This window comes from Castor canadensis, chromosome 9 (assembly GCF_047511655.1).
Source record: "Castor canadensis chromosome 9, mCasCan1.hap1v2, whole genome shotgun sequence".
Taxonomy (NCBI): domain Eukaryota; kingdom Metazoa; phylum Chordata; class Mammalia; order Rodentia; family Castoridae; genus Castor; species Castor canadensis.
The window spans coordinates 152,471,848-152,494,321 of NC_133394.1; the positions used below are offsets into that span (position 1 = coordinate 152,471,848).

The 22,474-nt window shown below is 56.4% G+C and overlaps 1 protein-coding gene across 1 annotated transcript; it reads left to right on the plus strand.

Moving 5' to 3' along the window:
- On the plus strand, positions 1 to 22,391 carry Cpz (carboxypeptidase Z). Its single transcript, XM_074042699.1, has 11 exons — positions 1 to 150; positions 5,048 to 5,080; positions 6,539 to 6,913; positions 8,988 to 9,200; positions 11,142 to 11,338; positions 11,889 to 12,050; positions 12,763 to 12,921; positions 16,310 to 16,445; positions 17,584 to 17,723; positions 20,588 to 20,687; positions 21,100 to 22,391. Exons 1-11 carry the CDS (start codon positions 60 to 62, stop codon positions 21,465 to 21,467), a joined length of 1,974 nt encoding a protein of 657 aa, XP_073898800.1. The 5' UTR covers positions 1 to 59; the 3' UTR covers positions 21,468 to 22,391.
- The last annotated feature ends 83 nt before the right edge of the window (positions 22,392 to 22,474 follow it).

Sequence of the window (22,474 nt, forward strand, 5' to 3'; positions counted from 1 at the left end):
CCTGGCCGCGCGGCCCGAGTGCCACATCACTGCGCCCTCCCGCCGCCCGCGCGCCCACCATGCGGCTGTCTCTGTCGCCGCTCCTGGCCGCGCTCGCCGTGCTGGCCGCCACCGCGCGCCCCGGCTGCGAGCCCGGCTCGGACCCCGCGGGTAAGGCCCCGATGCGCCCTCCAGGGTAGAACGTGCGCCCCGATCCACCCGAGAACTTCCTCCAGGTCGTTCACGCAACCACCGAGAATGTCCCCAAGGTGGGCGCCTAGAGATCTTGAACCAGCAGAGGGACCTCTGCCCTCGAGGGGGCACCCGGCTTTCTACGCACATGGAGGCTGGGACCCCAGGGAGAGCGCAGTGGGCGGGGGTCAGCGGAGTGACACCGTGCCAGCGAGGGACAGGAGACAGGTCCTCTGTGGTCAGGCACCACGGCTCCTGCAGGTGCCGGTACTTAGCAGGCAAGAGGCCATCTGAGGTCCTGGGTCCTTCCAGGAATGGGGAGGTGCAAACTCTTGACTCCTCCCTCCCAACTCGCGGCTGTGATGCAGTTGCAACGTCTCCGGAAGTGGGCCTCTGTGTGTGTGTGGGGGGGGGATAGTCCTGTGGGAGTGGATGGGCGATCCTAGAGTGATCTGCAGCCCGAAGTAGGGAACATCCAGGGGACACCCTGGAGAGGCCTGTGCCTGGGCACGATTCACCTGGGAAGGTCTTCATAGATGGGGCCTGGAGTGTTGGGTTCTCTCTAGAAGCCTGGCCTGATTCCCTGCTATTTGAAGGTACCGGAAGCATTTAGCCCAAGTCCTCAGGTGATGGATTATCAGCAGCAGACATCTGTGCTTCTGGAGGGCTGGGGTCCCAGGAGTTTCAGGGTGAGGTGTCAGATTTGAACCTCTCAAGTGCTGTGTTTGGGCACTGAGAACTTGTCTGCATGGGTCAAGTGAATGTGTGGGAACCAAATGCCCCTTTCCAGCATGCAGACTTGGATCTTCTTTCTTGCTCTCAGGTTGCACTTTCCCTTCCACCCTGGCCTTCTCTGCCTGTCCTCCCGTTCTGCAGAATCTGGGCCAGTCCAGTGCTCCCAGTGTTCCCAGTGCACCTGGGAACCTGCTAACCGTGCAGGTGTGTCTGTGTAATTCTGCTGGAACTGCATGCTGTCACTGAGGACCTTTCTTGGGCCCCTGAAAGCCCAGAAAACTTATAGAATTAGAGGCTGTGGGGGCCATAGTCTCCTCCTCCAGGAAGCCCTCCCTGCTTTGTGCTGTGCCAGGGAGAGTTGAGGCCCCATCTCTGGACTTGGGCAGCAGTCATGCATCCCTTCCTTACTCTGCAGATGGGCAGCAAGCTCTGTCCCTGGTTGAGAGTGTCCCTGGGGTCTAGTCTCTCTTCCTTATGGAGGTTATGGAAGTCTAGTACCATTTGCAGATTGTGGCAGAATGTGGGCAGTTCTGGGCAGGTTTTTTTTTTTCTTTTATTATTCCTATGTGCATACAAGGCTTGGGTCATTTCTCCCCCCTGCCCCCACCCCCTCCCTTACACCCACTCCGTCCCCTCCCTCTCCCCTCACCCTATTTTGCCCTTATTTCTAATTTTGTTGAAGAGAGAGTATAAACAATAATAGGAAGGAACAAGGGTTTTTGGTGGTTGAGATAAGGATAGCTATACAGGGAGTTGACTCACATTGATTTCCTGTGCGTAGGTGTTACCTTCTAGGTTAATTCTTTTTGATCTCACCTTTTCTCTAGTTCCTGGTCCCCTTTTCCTATTGGCCTCAGTTGCTTTTAAGGTATCTGCTTTAGTTTCTCTGCATTGAGAGCAACAAATGCTAGCTAATTTTTTAGGTGTCTTACCTATCCTCACCCCTCCCTTGTGTGCTAAAGCTTTTATCATGTGCTCATAGTCCAATCTGGGCAGGTTTTTTTTTGGGGGGTGCAGTACTGGGGTTTGAACACAGTCATGCTTGCTGGGCAGGTGAGCCACTCCACCAGCCCTTTGTGCCACAATTATTTTTACGAGTAGGACCTTGTGTTTACGCCCAGGCTGTCTAGAGGAAGATCCTCCTCGTTACGCTTTTCAAGTAGTTGTAGCTGGATGACAGGCGCTCACGCCCTTGCTTATATTGTCTGTGACGGGGGCTCGTGAACTTTTTGCCCAGGCTGGCCTCAAACTACAATCTTCCTGATCTTTGCCTCCCAGGTAGCTAGGATTACACGAGTCACTGTGCCCAGCCAGGCTGAGAAGTTTGAGTTCAAGCTCCTCATCCAAGAGCAGCCACAACCTTGTCTCCCATGTCCAAGGGGCTCAGAGCAAACCTGGTCTCTCCCTTCTGCCCAGTCCTTTCCTGGTGGAAGACTTGAGTCTTTGCAGGAGCCTGGATCTGAGGTGACGTTCATGCTCATAGGGAGTGGGTCCTGGGTTCAAACCCTGACTCCTTTACTTTTCTGTGAGACCTGGCAGCAGATGACCTGACCTGTCTGACCTCAGTCTGGGTTCTCCTGTATTGGAGCAGGCCCTGGCCAGCAGGAATCACCTATGGTGATTTGACAGAGAGGGAAGGAAGGACTCAGGGCAATTTCCATCCCTGGGTTGGAGAAATTCTGCCATCTTGTGGTTAAACTACGTCAAGTCTTGTGGAGTGCTAAGAAGTTAAACCTGTGCAGGCCACCTAGCCATCCATGCGGTTTTACGTTTTCTGGTAGCCACATGAAAGAGGTAATAAGAAACAGGCGGAATTAATTTTAATAACAAAATCTTAATCTGGTACATCCAAAATATTTCAGTACTGTCATTAATAGAAAAATAATTAATTCAATATTTTACCTTTTTGAAATACTGTGTGTGCAACTTGGCCTGCATTTTACACTTACAGCATGAGCTTCAAGCTCTGGATGTCACGTGTGTCTCATGGTGGAGGGAGGTGGGTGCATCGTGTCCCTGGCTTTGGCGTCTGTGGTTGCAGGGCAGGTAGGTGCTGAGATGGACAGAAAGTGGCCTGGGTTGTTGGTCCATGCCTTCTTTGTGGATGAAAACGAGAGGTGCAGAGAGTTGGCTGGATGAGGCCCGATTTCATCACACAGCTGGCCAGTTGCATAATCACTTTGGGCCCCTCCTCCATGCCACCCCACTCCACTGGGGCCAGAGCAGCAGTCACTGAGCTGTGTTCTCCACAAAAGGGACATTCGCTCTGCAGTGGGTGGTGATAGCATAAGTCTGAGGACACTCAGACCACAAAGTTTCCAGTCCCCTCAGTGTGCTGAGTACTCAGAAGCTCTATGCACATGTCAGGGGAGCAGGGGCCTCAGACACTTGCATGGCCCTTGGGTGGCCTCAAGCTCACGATGAGGAGCCTGGGGCACAGGGTGGGACGTAGCCCCTGAGTCTTAGTTTCCTTATCTGTGAGCCAGGAAGACCTGGAGTCACCTAAAGGCAGAAGGGGTTCTCTTGTCTGGTGACTGCAAGGCTCTCCAGGCACTGGTGTGGCACTTGGTGGCTTTGAACAGCAGGTTTTTGAGCAGGTTGTTGTCACTTGCTGGTGCTCATCACATGTGCCCTGTGGGGTGTTGGGGTGCATGGGTGGGCACTGTTTGTACGAGGACAGGGCTCTGTCCTGTTTCCATGTGCTTTAGGAGGAATGGGCTCTGGCCACTGCCTTTCCCCATAGGGTGGCCACTGGAAAGCCACTGGAAGTGTTTGCCCATGGTGTTAGGTTGGCATAAAAAAGGGAAGAGCAAAAACTGGTGTTACCAACCATGGATCCTTGCTGGGCACTAAATGTGTGTCATCCCCTAGCACCTTCACTGTAACCCTAAAGGTGGTTACAATGAGCTCCATAGAAACTGGGGAAAGAAATGGTAAAACAGAGACTTGTCCAGGATCCCTGCTGAGAGGGCTGGGTGAACCCAGAGCTGCCCAAGTCCCAGGTTGGGACACTGACCTGCCTTCTGCTGCCCTTGAGGCTCATGGTCAGCGTCTCCCCTGAGTGACTCAGAGGAGGAGGCAGCGTGAGTCCCAGGATGGCAGGCATCGCCCCGTGGGCTGGGCACACACCTGGCTCCACGCTGTGAAGTAGCTGCACAGCCCTCCTGTCAGGAGTCAGGAGGGTGGAAACCCGAGCCAGCCTGCAAGTGCGTGGCCGAGGTGTGGTGCCATGTACATCTCTGTCCCTGAGAGTTTGGGGAGCTGTACACATCCTACACTGAGAATGCAAAGCACCAGAGCTTCTGGTCAACGGAACCGCCTGGCTAGCGGTGTCCCTCTGCTCTCCCCTCCTCCATTAGGGTCTGTCATGGTGGTTTACTCACCTGTGCTCAGCCAAGTTTTCTTAAGCCCAGGTCTTTTTTGTTTGTCTGTTTGCAGTACTGGGGTTTGAACTCAGGGCCTGTACCTTGAGCTACTCCACCAGTCCCTTTTGTGATGGGTTTTTTCGAGATAGGGTCTCGTGAACTATTTGCCTGGGCTGGCTTTAACCATGATCCTCCTGATCTCTGCCTCCTGAGTAGCTAGATTACAGGCGTGAGCCACTGGCACCAGCAATACCCCCACACTCTCACAGGAGCTCTCTGGTGGCACTGGGAGGGGCTTTGAACAGCTGTGGCCAGAGCCCCGTCCCTGGCAGAGCCCCGTGGCTGATGTTAGACACTCAGGACTGTGGAAACTGACAGACAACCCGCCATGGGGAAGTAGCTGTAGGGTCGCCCTTGTTCACCCTGGAAAGTGGGTTTGCCCAGGCACGGGGAGTCAGACTCAGACTGTGGAGCTAGGGCAGTGCCATTGAGCCCACCTGGGTGTCCTTCCTTGGCAAGGCATGTGACCTCCCAGACTTGGGTGCCCCACCTGAGAAATGGGGGTTTCTGCTGCCTTGACTTCAGAGGGTTGCGTGAGATGAAGCTGCTGGGGGAGGAACAGGTCTGGGTCCTCAAGGAGCACCTGGTAAAGGCAGTGGACAACAGAGCTGCGTGACCCCACTGTGGTATCTGTGACCCCAATACTGTGTCCATGACCCTGATGTGTCATCTCTCTTCTGTCTGAGACCCTAATGTGGTGTCATCTCTCTTTCCAGGTGAATGCCAGAGGCTGGCAGCCGCAGACAGTGGTATGGTGCCCATATCCCTCTCACTTTTATTTTATGGGAAGGCTGTGGTCCCTCCACACTGTAGCATTGTAGAGAGCTGAGCCCCTGGTTTCCAAAGAGGGTAACAAATAACAGGTCCCTTTCATCACCTGGGAGCAACCTGACAAAACCTGCAGGGACAGACCTGCCCCTTTGGCCTCCAGCTTGCCCATCCTGCCTGTCCACTGAGCTCTCAGAGACGGGCTCCCGGTCCCTACCCCACTGCTCAGGTCAGGAAGGCTGGGCAGCGTTGAGCCGTCCCCTTGTCATGGTACGTTTCTTTTCTTTCTGGGAGAGGGGATCCTGGGGATGGTGCATGCCTGGACTCCTGGCGTGGCCAGGTACCACTGGGCCTGGGGGCTTGGGCAAGTCCCACCCTCTGGGTGTCATTTTCCTTCTTGAAGAAGTGAGAAAGTAGTGAGCTCACTGGAGGGTTTTGAAACTTCCATATCAAAGTGCCCAGGAAAGTGCTGAGGACAACGCCGGTTCTCAGACAGACGAACCTTCTGCCAGACTTGAGTATCTGGAATATTCTACATGGAGAGACTAGACTGGAAAAAAAAAAAATCAGGAAAAATTTTCTCAGCACGGAAGTCAGTGCCGTAGGTAAAATGTTCCAGGTGGAGAACTGGGAACCTGGACAGCCCTGTGCTTTCTAAGCTTTGACAGAGAAGTGGTAGAATCTGTGCTTTGTGCCACACAACGCTGCATCTGGAGTGTCTGATGGCAAGGGGAAGAGCAGGTGACATGGGGACAGGAGTGTGTAGCCAGCAGCCACAGGGGCTCCGTTCTGCACCATGGGTGTGGAGGGCCCTGTCTGGCAGGTGAAGGCCTGAGAAGGTGCAACCGAATGAGCCTATCTACACCAGGCTGGAAAAATGGCCATAAGTGTCAAACATAAAAGTGTCCAGTGACAGAGGACCCTGCCTCCTTCAGCCTGAGCTTAAAGTGGCCTCAGAGATGCAGAACAGAGCCAGAACTCAGCATTCTTGTTAAGGCCCTGAGATCAAACTCATCAGTGAGAGTCCAGCCTTGTCCCCAGAGACCTGGGACACACCGAGAAGGGTGCACCTTTGGGGATTGCTCTGCTTTGGGGCTGTCTTCAGAGGGGTTTGCACCTGTTTCTGCCAATCTGTTGACCGCTTTCATGTACCTAGTGAGGACCACCCTTCGGCCGTGCTGGCTTTCCTTGCCCCATTTGGCTGATGTAGTTGCCAAGGTTCAGAGTGACTCGTGACTCTCCCTGCACACTTAGTGGGCATCTTAGCTCGGTCAGCCGCAGGAATCCCCTGGTTCTCCCACAGGCCTTGCTTCCTCACTGTAGCCCTGTCTAGCCTCTCCCTGCCAGACTAGGGGGCCACCATCCCTGTAGTCCCAGGTCCCAGGTGGGGTCCCCTTTGGCATGGATCATCGTGTAACCTGCTAACCCTTCTCCCCCAGCCACCTGCGTGGACCTGCAGCTCAGGACCTGTGCAGATGCCATGTACAACCGGACGGCTTTCCCCACGCCTCTGCAGCACCGGTCACGGGAGGCGGTGGAGTTCAGCTCCGAGTACATCCTGCTGGGCGTCCTGCACCACCTTCTGGAGGGCCAGTGCAACCCTGACCTGCGGCTGCTGGGCTGTGCCGTGCTAGTCCCCCGGTGCGAGGGTGGCCGCACACGCAGACCCTGCCGGCATGTCTGCGAGGGCCTGCGGGAGGCCTGCCTGCCGGCCTTTGATGCCATTGACATGGCCTGGCCCTACTTCCTGGACTGTGCCCGCTACTTCGCACGGAAGGAGGACGGCTGCTATGACCCCCTGGAGCAGCTTCGGGGTAAAGCAAGCCAGTGCTGCTCCCTGTGGACGTGCCTGTCCCCAGGAAGGAGATGGGCCCAGACATGGTGGCTCAGTAGGCTGGGTCCTCAGCCACAGCTTCCTCCAGAAAGCTGCAGTGCACTGGCTGTGCACTGGGGCTGGGGTGGGCAAGTATGTCCCCAGCAGGCCTGTCTGGCAATGCTGACCCTAAAAGATGGCGCAGGCAGTGGGGCTGGTGCAGCTTCCTCAAGGCGGCTCTCTGGGTTCCAGGAGGTGTGAGGGGCTGCAGAGACAGGCTTTGAGTTTACCTGTGGGGTAACTGGTGACAGGTGGTATGGGCACCCCTGGGTGATAGTGGGCCATTCGTCTTGGGAGGTGGTTGTATAGGGCGGTCCCAGAGGACCTCTTGGCCATGATGCTGCAGGGGCCACAAGGGCTACCTGGAACCCATCTGCACCTTTTCACCCCAACTTTGTTTTGTACCTTGGTGGGTAAAAAGGTGGAATTCACCAGAGACCAGCATGACCCCCAGCAGACCTGGCTGGGCAAGCTTTCTCTGTGATGCACGTGTGCCCTTCTGTGCTGTCCAAGACAGGAGCCACTGGCCACACGTGGAATGTGGCTTGTGAGACCAGGCCTGGGTGCTTTCATTTCATTTCATTGTAATGAGTTGAAGCTGGAATTTCAGCAGTCTAATGTGACCAGCGTGTGGCTGCTGGACACTGCCGGGCAGCAGCTGTGTCCGCCGAGGCCCCAGGGTCTCAGCTGAGAATCAGGGGCTTCAGGAGGGAAGATGATAGCTTAGGATCTTCAGCTGGAGTGAGCTGGCCGTCATTTATGAATGGACTGATTTTTCCCTTCCTTAAACACCTATTAAGCACATACTGTGTACGTGGCTCCATGCTGGGTCATGGAGGATGGTGGGGGAGGGGAAGGACACAGCTATGCACCTGGGGACGTGTCAGTGGCCCTTGGGGGGCACTCAGGGCTGATCCTGGTGCTCGGAGTCTTGAGATCCCTGAGGAGGGCTGGGTGGGCTTCTGAGTGGGTACCACGGGCAGAGGGAAGAAAGGCTTTGCTGGCAGATAGGAGCTGTGTGTGTGTGTGGAGGGCTCTCAGGTGTGGAGGTGACCAATGCGTGGGAAGGAAGCCAGCCGCCAAGCCCGCTGCCCTGGGAAAACCTCAGGAGTCAGCTGGAGAGAAATTATTTTGGGCGTCTCTGCCACCAAATTGTGGGTTCTACTGGCTTTCTTTCTCCTCAACAACCATTTTGAGCAGAAACAAAACCACAGGTTAAGAGGCACTCTGGGAAATGTGTTAACTCTTTGTGGCCCCTGGGCGGCCTGAGGGACCTGTCTTGTGCTTCTGTGGGCCATCAGCTGAGGAGAGTCCCCAAGGCCACCAACCCTAAGTCTTCTGCTCTAGGGAAGAGCAGGGAAAGGGGCTGGGGCAGGGGTCCTGCCTGGCTTCACCCCCACCCTCGCCCTCCCTTCTGCTTCCTGGTGGAGGCACTGACTGCACGGCGGTAACAGCAACAACATCTGTTAGTAATCCCAGCAGGGATTGGAGACTGCGAGGAGTCTCTCTGATTCATGCTGGTATTGATGCAGCTTGTGCCATGGTGCCAGTAAGCAGCGCAGAACGTGGGACTGTGTCAGTGCTACGGTGACACGGGGGTCTCAGCAGAAAACAGAGATGCAGAAGTGGTAGTGCCACTCTGGTTCCATGGTTTGAAGACTCTTAGATGTGTCTTCTCTTAGACTGTCCTGTTCTGCTTGTCAGAATTCCCCCAAGTCCCCGCTTCCTTTCACTCACAGTGTTGGAAACAGTGTCTTGGTGCCATATGGGGCACAGTTATCGGCTGTCAATGTTGTTATAAGTGTTAAAAAGGCAATTTTAATTAAAAAACATAAACACTGGTTGGCAGTGCCACCCAAAGAGGACACATAGGACTCCCCAGTTGGCTACAGTATAAGGATGAAGATGCTGGGAGAGACTGGGTGTCCCCGGCTGGTGGTAGGGTACGCTGGCAGAGCTAACTGAGCCACTGGTCAGTGGGCAGTGCCCAACCCCAGCTTTCCTGCTTCTCCCAGGAGACCTGGAGGTGGAGGAAGCGCTGCCCTCGGGTGTTCCGCCCACCTTCATCCGCTTCGCCCACCACTCCTACACACAGATGGTACGGGTGCTGAAGCGGACAGCAGCCCGCTGCCCCCAGGTGGCGAAGACCTATAGCATCGGGCGCAGCTTCGACGGCAAGGACCTGCTGGTCATTGAGTTCTCAAGTCGCCCTGGCCAGCATGAGCTGTGTGAGTGCCTGCATGAGAGGCCTGGGTGTGGTTCTACCCCCGGGAAAGGGCTTTGGGCCTGCCGCGCCTCGGGTGTGCCAGACACCAACCTAGAAGGGGTTGGGTGGAAGTAAAAATAATAAGTGTCTTCAGGGAGAGTGCGAGGTCTCCTGGGAGGCAGGGAGGACAGAAGAACGTGGGCAGGTCCCAGAGAGGACGTCTGCTTTTGGGGAGGGGCAGTGTGCCATGACTGTTGGAGCTCAGGCCCCAGGGCCCCGTGAGGAGCATGTCACCATGCTCTTTGTGTCCTACTCTGTTGCAGTCTTGCCCTTGAGCACTGGGCCCCAGGCAGGTCTGTGCAGTCCTGGGTCCTGGTCACTTTCCCTGTGTACTGCCTAGCTGCTTGGGAATGTGCCACCAACAGGGTGATGTGACTATAGAGGCTTTTCCATCTTGAGGCCCCAAGTCTACTTCCACACTCACCAGACTTGGAGGCCTGTTTTGAGTGGGCAGTGAGCAGTGTGGAAAGTGCTAGACTGTACTGTTTCTTTGGAACTGTTTTCCTGTGTGGTGAATTAAGAAGTCAAACCTTGCTACAGTATACTTGCTGCCTGCTCTGAGTTGCAGGAGAGAGACTGGTTGCATCCTGGAATCTAGAGTGTTCTAAAGGAGACTCAGCTCATGGCTGGGGGCCTCCATTTCCTGTGTGGTGAGGCCAGGATGACCACACAGGTCCCCACCCTCTGGGCACTGAGAGCATCCAGGGCACAGACTAGCAGGGATCACTGAGTCTGGGTTCTTCCTCAGCCTTGCCCCCAGCCCAGTTGTCCCTATGACCAATGGGGTTAACCCAGAAACTGCCCATTTGACCCTTGTGCTGCCCAGCCTAGCTCAGATTTCATCCTGTTGGTCTCACTGTGAGCCCAAAGACCCTGTCTCCCATACAGAGTCAGAGGTCATTGGACCCCACTCGGCCTCCAGCACCTACCCTGCTCCCACCACTGCAGAGGGTCAAGGGCAGTGACTGGCATGGAAGTCTCTCAGTCATTTATACCATGGAATGTGGAGGTTGAAGGTCGTGGGTATCACTCCCATAGCTGAAATTGTTGGGCCATGCACAGTTGGGGAGGGAGATGCCATTTTCCAGCTGAGCAATGTGAGACTCAGTGAGGAGAGGCGACCTTCCCACAGTCACACAGTAAATGAAGCTGCCAGGCTTAGCCCACTCTTCTTCCCACAATCCATCCATCCATCTACCCACCCATCCATCCACCCATCTATCCATCCATCCATCCATCCATCCACCCATCCATCCACCCACCCATCATCCATCCATCCATCCATCCATCCATCTACTCACTCATTCATCCATTCACCCATCCATCCATCCATCTACCCACTCATTCACCCACCCAGCCATCTATCCTTTAATTCATTCATTCATCCATGTATCCACTCACCAATCCATCCATTCATCTATTCACTCGCCCATTCATCTTTTCATCCATCCCTCTTTTCATATACCCCCATCGTCCAACTTTTCATCAATCCACCCATCCATCCATCCACCCATCTATCCATTCACTCCGACTTTCACCCTTCCTTCCTGCTTTTCTTCCTCCCCTCTCTTCCCTTTTTCCCTCCTTTCCTTCTATCCTGCCATCCACCCACTCATCTATCCCAGGGCCAGCTGCTTTCTCAACTAGGCACCACTGTGCTTGACTTTATGTGCAAACACGGCAAGTGGCTGTGTATCGGTGGCAGTCACACGAATCAATGGCACCATTTACCATTACTAGTATCCTTGATTTGTCACGCTAATAATCATGAGTCACCATAAGAAATGAGCTTGAGAAGTAGTGGCCAAAATGAGTATAAATCAGTCCAGGCATACCTGATCGCCCTGGCACGGGGGACCCTGGGCAATGACACGACACACCACGGCACTGTCTCTCCCCTCAGTGGAACCTGAGGTGAAGCTCATCGGTAACATTCATGGCAACGAGGTGGCAGGAAGGGAGATGCTTATCTACCTGGCCCAGTACCTGTGCTCTGAGTACCTGCTGGGCAACCTCCGCATCCAGCGCCTGCTCAACACTACCCGCGTCCACCTGCTGCCCTCCATGAACCCCGATGGCTACGAGGTGGCCGCTGCAGAGGTGGGCACTCCCACTGCCCGGGTCGCGGGTGGGCTGCTGCCTTTGAACTCCTCACCTGCCCATTTGCGAATCATTATCAGAGGTCTATTCAGACCCACCGTTCTAGGGGACAGGGGGTCAACAGACATCAGTCCTGGCCAGGTCCTGCTGGGGGCGGGGACCGGGAGGGGCAGGCACTGATGATGGATGGTTATGGAGGAAAGTTGTGGTGGAAAAGGGAGCTGGCAGTGTGAGCAGTGTGAGAGTGAGGGTGGGGAAGCTCTGGGATGAGGCTCAGAGATAAGGGAGGCAGGGAACAAATGGAATGGGCTCCGGGCAGGGAGCAGCACGTGAGGCCCTGAGCCCAGCAGGAAGGCCGTGTGGAGGAACGGTGCATGGGAGAGGTCAACGGTGACTCAGCTGGACGCGTGGGTGTCCAACCCTTCGCTCATCGCATGAAGCTAGAGTGAAAATGCAGCCGCAGCTCCCACTCTCAGCCCAGCCGAGGCCTTGGTTTGGAAGGAGTGGGACGGGTTGCTCGCCCCTAGTTTGGACTGGCCTGTGTTTTCAGGGTGCTGGCTACAACGGGTGGACGAGTGGGAGGCAGAACGCACAGAACTTGGACCTGAACCGCAACTTCCCGGACCTGACGTCCGAGTACTACCGGCTGACCGCCTCCCGCAGTTTGCGTGGTGATCACATCCCCATCCCGCCGCACTACTGGTGGGGTAAGGTAGGAGCCAGACTGCCTGCATCTGCCCCCTAGGGCTTGCGTCCAGCCCTGTGGTTGAGGAGGGGCCTGGGTGTTCCGGGACTCTCAGGAGTCATTGTCCTTTTCAAGGGGGTAGGAGCACCTTGGTCCTCTGAGCCTCGGCGTTCTGCCTGTGAGGTGCGACAATGCCTCTCTGTGGTGGGGATGAGATTCAAGGAATAATGTGTTGAAAGCCCCTCATCCCGAGCAGGGCCTGGCTATGGTTCTGTGACTGGTGGAAGATGCCCTTTCTGTGGCCCAGAGGATGCTCTGCTTTGGGACCTTCGATAGAGTCTATTTGCTGAGCACCTGACATACAACAGCACTGGGCCCAACACGGGCTCTTTCCTCTGAGGGGCTGGCTTTCCTGTAGGCAGAGGCACCTGCAGCTAATGTCACCTGCTCAGTGCAGGGACAGGGGTAGCCAGGAGCTGGAAAGGCCTAAGGATGACATCTGGCCATCCTGGGGCCCTGAGGAGGGTCCTGAAGGGGTGACATCCCCAGAAGTCCAGGAAGAAAGTTCCAGGTGGAAGGACCAGCATGAGCCTGGAGGTGTCTAAAGGGACCCTAAAGACTGGGCAGGAATTTCTAGGGTGGGAAGGGTCCAGAGGCCCTAGAGAGGGTTGGAACCCCATGGTGTGGCCAGAGTGGCCTGTAAAGCACAGTCCTGAGGGCGGCTTCTCTGTCCTGGCAGGTGGCCCCTGAGACAAAGGCCATCATGAAGTGGGTGCGGTCCATCCCCTTTGTGCTCTCGGCCAGCCTCCACGGGGGTGACCTGGTGGTGTCCTATCCCTTCGACTTCTCCAGACATCCCCTGGAGGAGAAGATGTTTTCTCCCACACCTGATGAGAAGGTGAGAGGGTGGTCACTGTGACCAGGAAGGGTGGGTTGTCCCGCAGTACTGTGCTGTCCAGTCCCGAGTACAGTGAACCCTCCAGAGTCTCTGAGTTTGTGGCTGACTCCTCCAGGAACCTCCTTGGTCCAGCAGGGAGAGGTCCAGGTGCCTTCCCTCAGTGTCCACACCTGGGAGCAACCGCCAGATGGGGACCAGGGCCTTTGGGTTTTCCTGCCCGCGCAGGGGCGGGCACAATTCCAAATGCTGCCTGGAGGGGGCGGTGCTGCAGCGTGCATGGCGCCTGCTGGGTTTCCCAGCCTCCTCCCCTTCCCTGGGCAGGAAGTGTTGGGCTTCCTGGGAGTGCATGGTGCAGGGGGCCAGGTGGGAAGCTGTTCCTGGCTCCCCAGCCCTGCTGTGCTCCCAGACTCACGCTGTCTTCTAGGAGGGCGTGGGCAGTGGTCCCTTCCACAGTGTGCATGAGAAAACAGGGGGAAGGAGGGATGTGCTCAGTGATGGACTGCAGCCCACAGCCAGCGCTGCCAGTGCCCTTGACCAGCAGGTCTGGACTCTCCTTGGTCACCCACCAGGCCTCCTAGTGGGTCACATGGGCGTAGGGGGGCCATGTCTGCCATCCTGAGCATTTTTCAAGAGGTATTTAGGGGAAAGGGCAGAGAGAGAGATAGAGAGGAATAGGACAGTGTCAAGCACCAGCACTGAGCACTGATGGTGCTCACACATGAGGTGCTCTCTCTGAGCCACTTGGCCAGGTGGCACAGCTGCCCCTCCACCCCTCCTCAGACACTCGGACATCAACCTGGTGACACCTAGCTCCTTCCCTCTCCTGGGGCCACTGTAGCAAAGTATAGAGGACAACAAAGCCATAAGTGAACAAGGATGGGATGCCAGGCCCACCACAGGGGGACCCGGGAGGCTGGGGGCATGCAGAGTGGATGTGTGAGAGCATGGCTTCCTGTGTGTTCATGTGTGTGTGTGCATGTCATGGGGAGCATGCATGCATGTGTGTGTGCCTGCATTGGGGATGAACCCCAGCCTGGTCTGGGTTGAAGGAGGCTTTCCAGAGGTGGCAGCTTCTCTGGTGGAGCCCAAGGGTGAGGTGGAGATTTCCAGCTGAGGAGCAGGGGTCACTGGAGGCACAGACAACAGTAGACAGTATGTGCAGAGACTCCTGGAATGAGGAGTCTGGGATGGCTCAGCGCTTGCCTACCTACCAGCCAGAGGCACCCGGAGAGCAAGGCCTGTGTCCACAGGGTTCGCTGCCTTGTATTCACCTGTTCTGTCATTCACTTGCTCACTCACTCACTCGCTCACTCATTCACGACTCACTCGCTCACTGTGTCTCAGAGAGAGGGACACCACCAGCAGGCAGAAGTCTCAGGCAGCCAGAGAGCCTCCATGTCAGCTCAGAGTGAAGATGCCCTTAGGGGCAGGGTCACCTCAATGTGTCCCACTAGAGTCAGAAGAAATGAGGCCTCTCCCATCAGGTCAATCATCAATCAATATGGAGCGGCCCTGCAGCCAGCGCGGTCTCTGTAGAAACCAGAATCCCGGGAGAGGTGGGAGTTGGGTGTAGCACGAGGATTGGGGATGGCCAGGTGTCCCAAGCTATGCCTTCCCTAAGCTTACACAGCCTCCCCGAGGAAAGCCAGCCTCTCGGAACCAAATTTGAGGCCCCCTGGGTCAGACAGTCCCTCTTACACCTCCACACCTGCTGTGCTGCCAAAATCCTGCTCCATCTGCCCACCAGGCGCTTGCTTCTTGCTTGCCCACACCGCTGGAGTCAGCAGGCTGCAACTGTCCCCCGACTCTCCTGCTCTCCAGCTCTCCGCAGGAGTCAGGCCAGTGGGGTTTCTGTGGCCCAAGGACCTGGGTTTCTGTAATGGGTCCATGCTGCCTTCTCAGGCAGCCGGCCACCACCCTTGATTCATCGGCAGTCCCTGTATCCGTGTCTGTGTCCTGCCTGCCAACCTGGCCTCCAGACTGGCAGCTCCTCTGGACGTCCTTGTGCCAAAGCCAGCCTACGTGGCTCATGTGCCCCAGGATCTTGGGGACAGGTACCAACAGCCACCTTCCATGCTTTAACTCAAAGTCTGACAGAGACTAGGACAGTGGCCCCAGGACAAAGATGGTGAGGAGGCCTAGGTGAGGCTATGTTGAGGGGAGCAAAGTGTCAGGTGCTAGGCCCATCCCCAGCCCCAGGTCTGTGTTGACAGGGATGGTGCGGGGCAGAGAAATGGACATGGACAGGCTGGTAGCAAGGTAACCATCAGCATCGGCGGGCTGCACGCACAGCACTTTGACCTGATGTATTCTCCATGTAGAAATCCGTGGTCTCCTCACCAAAGGGGCAGCAGTGTCCTCTGCTCACCAGTAGTCCCGGATGACCAGGCTGGGGCCCAGAGTTGCAGGAGCTACTGATCTGCCAGTCTCAGGGCTAAAGGACAAAGAGGGACTGAGTTGGGGTGCTTGGTTTGTGTCTCTAGGACCCAGACAGAACCACACAGCCTTCCCTCTGGACCCATCCTCTGCACCCCCAAATCTCAGGTCCTGGGCTCCAAGTCCCATGACCCTGGCCAGGGAGAGACCCTTGCTCTGTCACCGAGCCCAGTGTCCCTGTTTCTGCCAGAGGGGCCCCATCCCCAGTTCAGGCATGTCCTACCCAGTTGTGGGGCCCTGACAAGCCTGGTACTGGAAGCTCACCCATCTATCTGACTCACCTTTGGAGACTGTATCTGGGTCAGGACCTGTGCCCAGCTGGGGACTTTCAGATGACTGAAATCCGAGACAAGGGCCTGGACCCCGCTCAGGGGAGAGGGCCTTGTGGGGAAACTGTGGCCTGGGGAGGGATACCAGCACGCACCCAGCTGTGGGATCCTGGGTGTTGTCTGTGTCCTCTGCCAACTGTGGTGGAGCCACACATGGTTTGGACAAGCAGGTGGGCATCAGGGGCCTCCTGAAGGTGAAGTCCCAGGAGCTGAGTGCTGGTGGTCCTGGGGACAACGAAGCAATGGTTTTTTAGGGACTGAGTTTGCTGGGCAGGGAGATGACATATGACATCCTTGAAAACGCCGTCCACCCCTGCCTCCAGCCCCTCAGCCTCCTGCCTCTCTCTGTGAGACCGTAATGCTTCATAAACTGCAAAGCTGACCTCTGTGGGTCCTGCCGGTGTCATGGCATATCCCACACTCCCAGCCAGGCCTGCAGGGCTCAGTTATCACCCCGCCCTGGTACCCAGCACACCTGCCTCTGGACCTGCCTGTGGCCCACCTGCAGGTCTTTGCACACGCCACGCCCTGTGTCTGGACACCATTCCCACCTGTGCGATAGGCCTGTCCTTGCATTGGGGTCCCGGGAAATCTGGACAGCCTTCAGGGTTTGTCCTTTCCAGATGTTCAAGCTGCTGTCCAGAGCCTACGCCGACGTCCACCCCATGATGATGGACAGGTCGGAGAACAGATGTGGGGGCAACTTTCTGCAACGGGGCAGCATCATCAACGGAGCCGACTGGTACAGCTTCACGGGAGGTGCGGCCTCGCGCGGTGGGCAGGAGGGTGCAGATTCCTCTGTGACCTCTCCCGAGACCTCAGTTTGGGAGGTGGAGAGCCCGGCAGTGGGCAGCCTTCGTGGTTGGGCAGAGTCTGGCTTGAGTTTGTCTCTGTCTTTGTGGAAAGGTGGGGTGCAGAAGAGTTGGCCCTGTGACCTTCTGTTGCTCGCTTTATTAATGCGCACATGTCATGATTCCACTCGTGACCAACCCATTTTGCCTTTAAGGATCTGAGTAGGGTCTCCAGGTGAAATGCCTAGTTGAGTTGACATTTCAGAGAGACAAGGAATTCCTTGGTACTGTGCAAGTGTGTCCTGATGCGTGGGATATACTTACACTGTAAGAACTTGCAGGGATTGTCCTTATGCTAAGAGTGCTGATTCTCTGAAACTCAGCATTCACTGGCCTCTGTGTTTTCTTTTTGATGGTACTTGGGCTTGAACTCAGGGCCTTGCACTTGACAAGCAGGCACTCACCCGCCTGAGCCAGTCCTCTGTGTTTTCGTTGGCTATAGCCGCTCCTGGTGAAGGTGTCGTGGGGCACCTGAGGGGTGCCTGCTGGGCCAGTCCTCGGACATCATGCCGCCGTCCGTGCGGCGTGCGTCCGTCTGTGTGCTCCACCCTGGCACACACACATTATCCGTGTTGCTTTGCAGATGAGGACGAGAGAAAGACTTGCTTAGGTCCATCAGTAGTGACCGGGTCAGAACTTGCAGCCTAATCCCACCCTCCTGTGCAGGACAGCAGAGGGCGCTCTGAAGTCACTGTCAGGCCCAGGTGACCTTCCCACGAGTCCATGACAGGCACAGGCCATCTTTCCCAAGGCAGCCTCTCTTCCTTCCAGTACTCAAGTGCACAGGTTCCCCGACCCCAGGCTCAGTTCTCTAAGCCTTGGTCTTGGCTCTGTTACTGAAGTCTGCAATGGTCCCTCAGGGTGGGACTGAGCCAGGAGAAGTCACAGGGGTCCCCTTCTGCAGCTGGCAGGGCCATGGGGCAGGCCGGCATGGGGAGAACAGCCATGGATGGATGGCAGTGGTCTTGGGGCCTGTGAATGCTGACAGTCGCGATAGCGTGCTCACTGGCCCTCTCTGTCCTGACATGGGGCTGCCCCACCCCCAGGCATGTCTGACTTCAACTACCTGCACACCAACTGCTTCGAGATCACCGTGGAGCTGGGCTGCATGAAGTTTCCCCCGGAGGAGGCCCTTTACGGGCTCTGGCAGCACAACAAGGAGCCGCTGCTGAACTTCATGGAGATGGTGAGCCGGCAGGAGCCAGGATCTTGTGCCTGATGGGGCACAGGAGGGCACGGGGGGGGGGGGGGCGGCAAGCCTGGGGATCCCTGGGACATTTGAGCACAGTGGGGTCTCTGTGGCTATGAGAATGGAGTGGGCACTGTGGCAGAGAGGAGATAGCTCTGGGTGACACAGTGTCCACGTGTCAGAGGCTGCAGATGTCTGAAGGTAACACCGTCTTAGGGGTGAGGTCATCTGGACACGGGTGGGTGGACAGTGAGTGGAGACAGCTGAAAATGCATCCACAGTAACCCCTGCTGGGCCCAGAGAGCCAAGGTCTCCTGGAAACTTAACGTGGGGGAACTAGGAGCCCATGCCTGCTGCCTTGCCCAGTGTGGCTCAGACAAGTGCAGTGGGGTTCTGAGTAGGGCTTGGGAGGCCAAGGGGAGACAAACTGTACCCGCAGAAGCCCTGCTAATTTCTCCCATCTCTTTTAAGAATCACAGGCTGCTTATTGGTGTGGGGGTCCATGCAGGTCTCCAGCAGAAAGGTGGCAGGAGTGGCAGGTGCATAGCACTTGGTGGTTGGTGGCCACCCACGTGTGGCGATATCAGGGCTGCCTCTCTACAGACAGGAAGGGTGGTGCCAGTCTGGGCCTGAAGAGCCCCAGGGCTAAGAGACAGAGGAGGAGACAGAAGGTCAGGGAGTAGCATGGCTTGGCAACTGCTTGGCGCTCAGGCCTGGATCTATTTGTCCCTAGACCTGGCTCTTTCTAGAAAGATCAGGAGACTTCCTCCAGGTAAGGTCAGAGCACGGGCTCCCTGTGGCAGCCACAACAGCGGCAATAGAAATGTCACAATGCCCCAGACGATAGCTGAATACGGCTGTGCTGCTCGGCTCTCTCGTGTTGGTGAGTCCTGTACGCACAGGTGGTCAGTCTTGTCCTTTGAGAGGGGCAGTGGACCGAGCTCCATGCTCCCTGCATTTTATGGCTGTCTGGTGCAAATGAGTTTTAAGGGCATGCAGTGGAGCTGGGATTGCTCCATGGATATTGTACGTGAAGTCTTGGGATATGAAGATTTAATGGCCAGTGGAGCCGCGGACAGCCGGGCAGCACTTGGCCAGCTCCCGGGACGGATGACCCTCACCAAAGCTGGGTGCAGCCCTGAGATAAGCATCGGGTCTGTCGTGGCCAATTGAGGCTATTTTCTCAGTGATACTGAGCAGGCCTGGGGTGGGGATGTCTACACTGCTCAGGGCAGGGAGGAGAAGGGAGTAGCAGAGCCCCATATGGCAAGAGAGGACTCTGGTGGGGGAGCAAGCACAGCAAAGTGCAAGCCGACCTTGGATGAGAACTTCCCACGGCCAGCCCTGCTCTCAGGTGGGGTTAGGGGAGGCAGAAGACATGTCACAGTGAGGTTAGGGCAGGGCCATGGGGAGCACAGAGCTTTGGGACCTGGAGAAGGCCACATGGATGGCTGGACAGCTTCCTGGAGGAGGGGAGTGAGTTGTGTTTGGAAAGGACAGAGAAGCCAGCCCGGTGTGGGTGATGGCCTGAGTGATCTGAGCAGAGGGAGGGTGAAGACGGTGGATTGTGGAGGCCTTGGGGCCCAGCACACTTGCTGGAGATAAGAGTGGCTGCAGACCACAGTGGAGGCCTGCATGCTACGGGGAGGCTCAGGTGCTACCCTGGGGGTGAGAGGCGCCACAGAGGAGCCAGGTAGCTTGGTGGCCTCTCCTACCGTCCACTTGGGAAAGCCTATGTCTTCAGCTCCCGCCCCCTTCCCCACCTGGGGTCTGCAGGAGGCTGTAATCCTGAGCAAATGTGGACAAAACATCCAGGTGGTGGTCACCAGACCAAGGGGTCCTGGTGGTGGCCAGTCACACCTAGACCACCTCATCAAGAGGGCTGAGAAACCGAGATGTGCTCCCCCAGATTCCACGTGCTCTGCTTTCCCAAATCTTCTCTGACACTTTGGATTCAACTGAGACACGGAAGAGATGACATGGGGTCTGTGGGAGCCAGCTTGTCCTGAGCGTCCCCACTCAAAAGTGGGGGTGAACACTGGCATGAACCCAGCTGTGCAGCTGTCAGACACTCACCCTGGGTTTTCTCATCCGTCAAGATGGGGCTGAGACTCCAGGGATGAGTGAGTTTGTGCATTGCTGAAATTTAGGACAGCGTGTGAAGCACTGCAAGTCCCAGGGCACCGTTGGTGGCTTTTGCTTCACTTAGACCCATTTTACAGAGCAGGAAACTGAGGTACAAAGAAGGAGATGGTTGGCCAAAGTCATGAGCCCCTGAGGCAGTGTAGGCTGGGTGTGTATAGACCAGTTCACAGCAAAGACTGAGTGGGTCGCATCCAGACACGGCTGTTCTCTGCAGGAACACCTGTGGTGCAGGTGCCCCCCCCCACCCCGTACATAGTGCACAGGCAGGGAAGTGTGCTCAGGTGCCAGGCAGCTCGCCCAGAGCCAGGGAACCAGAGGTGTTAGCCAGGCTCTGAGTCCTGGGTTTGTTTTTCCCATAGATGCCCTGGCTGTCTCTGGAGGCCTCCGCTCAGAGGGATCAGTGACCACTCGCTGAGGCTGGGAAGGCGGGAGGGAGCTCAGATGTGACAGAGGTGGACAGTGAAGGTCGTCTGCTCCATGTCTGAAGCCAGAAGTTGGAGTCAGCCGGACCCTTGGAGAGAACTGTGGGGCCACTTGCAAACTGAGGCCCAGAATAGGGAGCGACTTATTCATAACCACACAGCATGGGGGGACAGATGGGGCTCAGTCGGCAGTTCCCTAGAGACCCAGGAGGCTGCGGGGAACTAGCAGGGGCAACCCTTCAATCTGTCCTGGGGAGCACACACCTCCTCCATGCCCTCTCCTTGGTCTCTCAGGTACACCGAGGCATCAAGGGGGTGGTGATGGACAAATTCGGCAAGCCTGTCAAAAACGCCCGCATCTTAGTTAAAGGCATCCGCCACGACATCAGCACAGGTGAGTGTCTCTCCCCTGCCGTCCCCCGTGAGCCCACTCACGTATATCCCCAAGTCCATGATGAGCTACTGGGGCCAGGCATGGGCTCTGCCCTTAGCCACTTCACAACTGGTTGAAGTTCACAGGGCACTGTGATGGGAGTTACCTGGCAGTCACAGTCCAGTGGAGAGTGGGACTTACTAACGATATGGGTTAGGGATGGGGCTGGAGATGGTCAGTGAGGCCTTCAGAGAAGTCGTACCTGAGCAGGGCTTTGAAGGATGAACAGGAGTTTGACAGAGAGAAGAAATGGGAGGTGGATGCAGAGGTAGATGCAGAGGTAAGTACAAATTTGGGGTACTCTGCTCTCACACCCATCACCCTGAGACTGGGTCTGCAGCCCCAGTGAGAGTCACTTTTATTCTCTTCAAAGCCCCGGATGGCGACTACTGGAGACTGCTGCCCCCAGGGTCTTATGTGGTCATTGCCCAAGCCCCAGGCTACTCCAAGGTCGTGAAGAGAGTCGTCATCCCCCTCCGGATGAAGAGGGCAGGCCGCGTGGACTTCATTCTTCAGCCTCTAGGGACAGGACCCAAGAAATTCCTTCCTGCATTTCGGAGAACTACTTCTGGGTCCCAGGACCCACTGGGAGGTCCCAGGCCTTGGGGGGAGACCACGGAGCTGGACCTTGAGCCCCCCGGGGCACGCAGGCAGCCCTCAGCTGGTGGGAGCAAGCCGTGGTGGTGGTCCTACTTCACGTCACTGAGTCCCCACAGGCCACGCTGGCTGCTCAAGTACTAGAGTGCCCCTGCCTCGACGTGGAGACTCCAGCCCACCTCCACATCCAGGCTCCTGGCTCTTGATTTTGTCTGCCACAGATATTGCACAAAACCTTTGCTGTTTATTAAAGTGACTTTACTCACCTGCCATGGCCAGAGGCTCTGTGCAGGGGCACCTGTGGGAGGGGAGGAAATCAGGCCCTTGTCTCTGAGGACACTTGGCCTGGTCCCTGCAGGGGACAGGACCAGAGGCATCTGTGCTGGGCCCATTGGACCCAGACAACTTCATAGATGAGAAAACTGAGGCTGGAGTGAGGAAGAAGGAGGGGTCTTGCTCTGGGTCTTGCTGTTTCAGGCTGAGTGTCCAGGAGTGTGGAGGAGAAAGACCGGGACTGGATGGGAGGAGTGGGGTAAGCAGTGACACAGAGTCAGGGTCAGGACCTCAAGGGCAGGAGAGCCAGTCAGAACCCAGTACCTTGCAGCTAGGCCTGAGGAGTCTCATAGACCTCCACGGGGCCCTGGCCCTGGGACGATGGCTCTTCCTCAGTCCTCCCTCAATCTTGTGATGTCACCAGCTCAGGTCAAGGGACATTCCTTGGTCCCATGCTCCCCACAGGTGTCCCGTTCTGGTTCAGCAGTCTTATCATCAGGTAGGCCTGGAGTCTACCTCCAGGCGTCTAGCCTCAGCACAGAATGGAGCAACATGTCAGTCAGGTAGGGCTGTGTAACAAAGTCCCACGGCTTGGGCACTTCAAGGGCAGAAACTTAACGTCTCGGTCCTGGAGGCTGGAAGTCCAAGACCCAGGCATGGGCAGGATTGGTTCCTCCTGTGGCCTCTCTCCTAGGCTTGTAGACAGCGGTCTTCTTGTCCTCACATCATCCCTGTGTTGTGTGTGTCTCTGTGTCTTAATCTCCTTTTCTTAAATTGGATTAAAGCTCACCCTGATGACCTCAATTTAATTTGATTACCTTTATAGACTCCTCAAATAAGGTCACACTGAAAGGTAGTAGGGTTTGGACTTGAGGCAT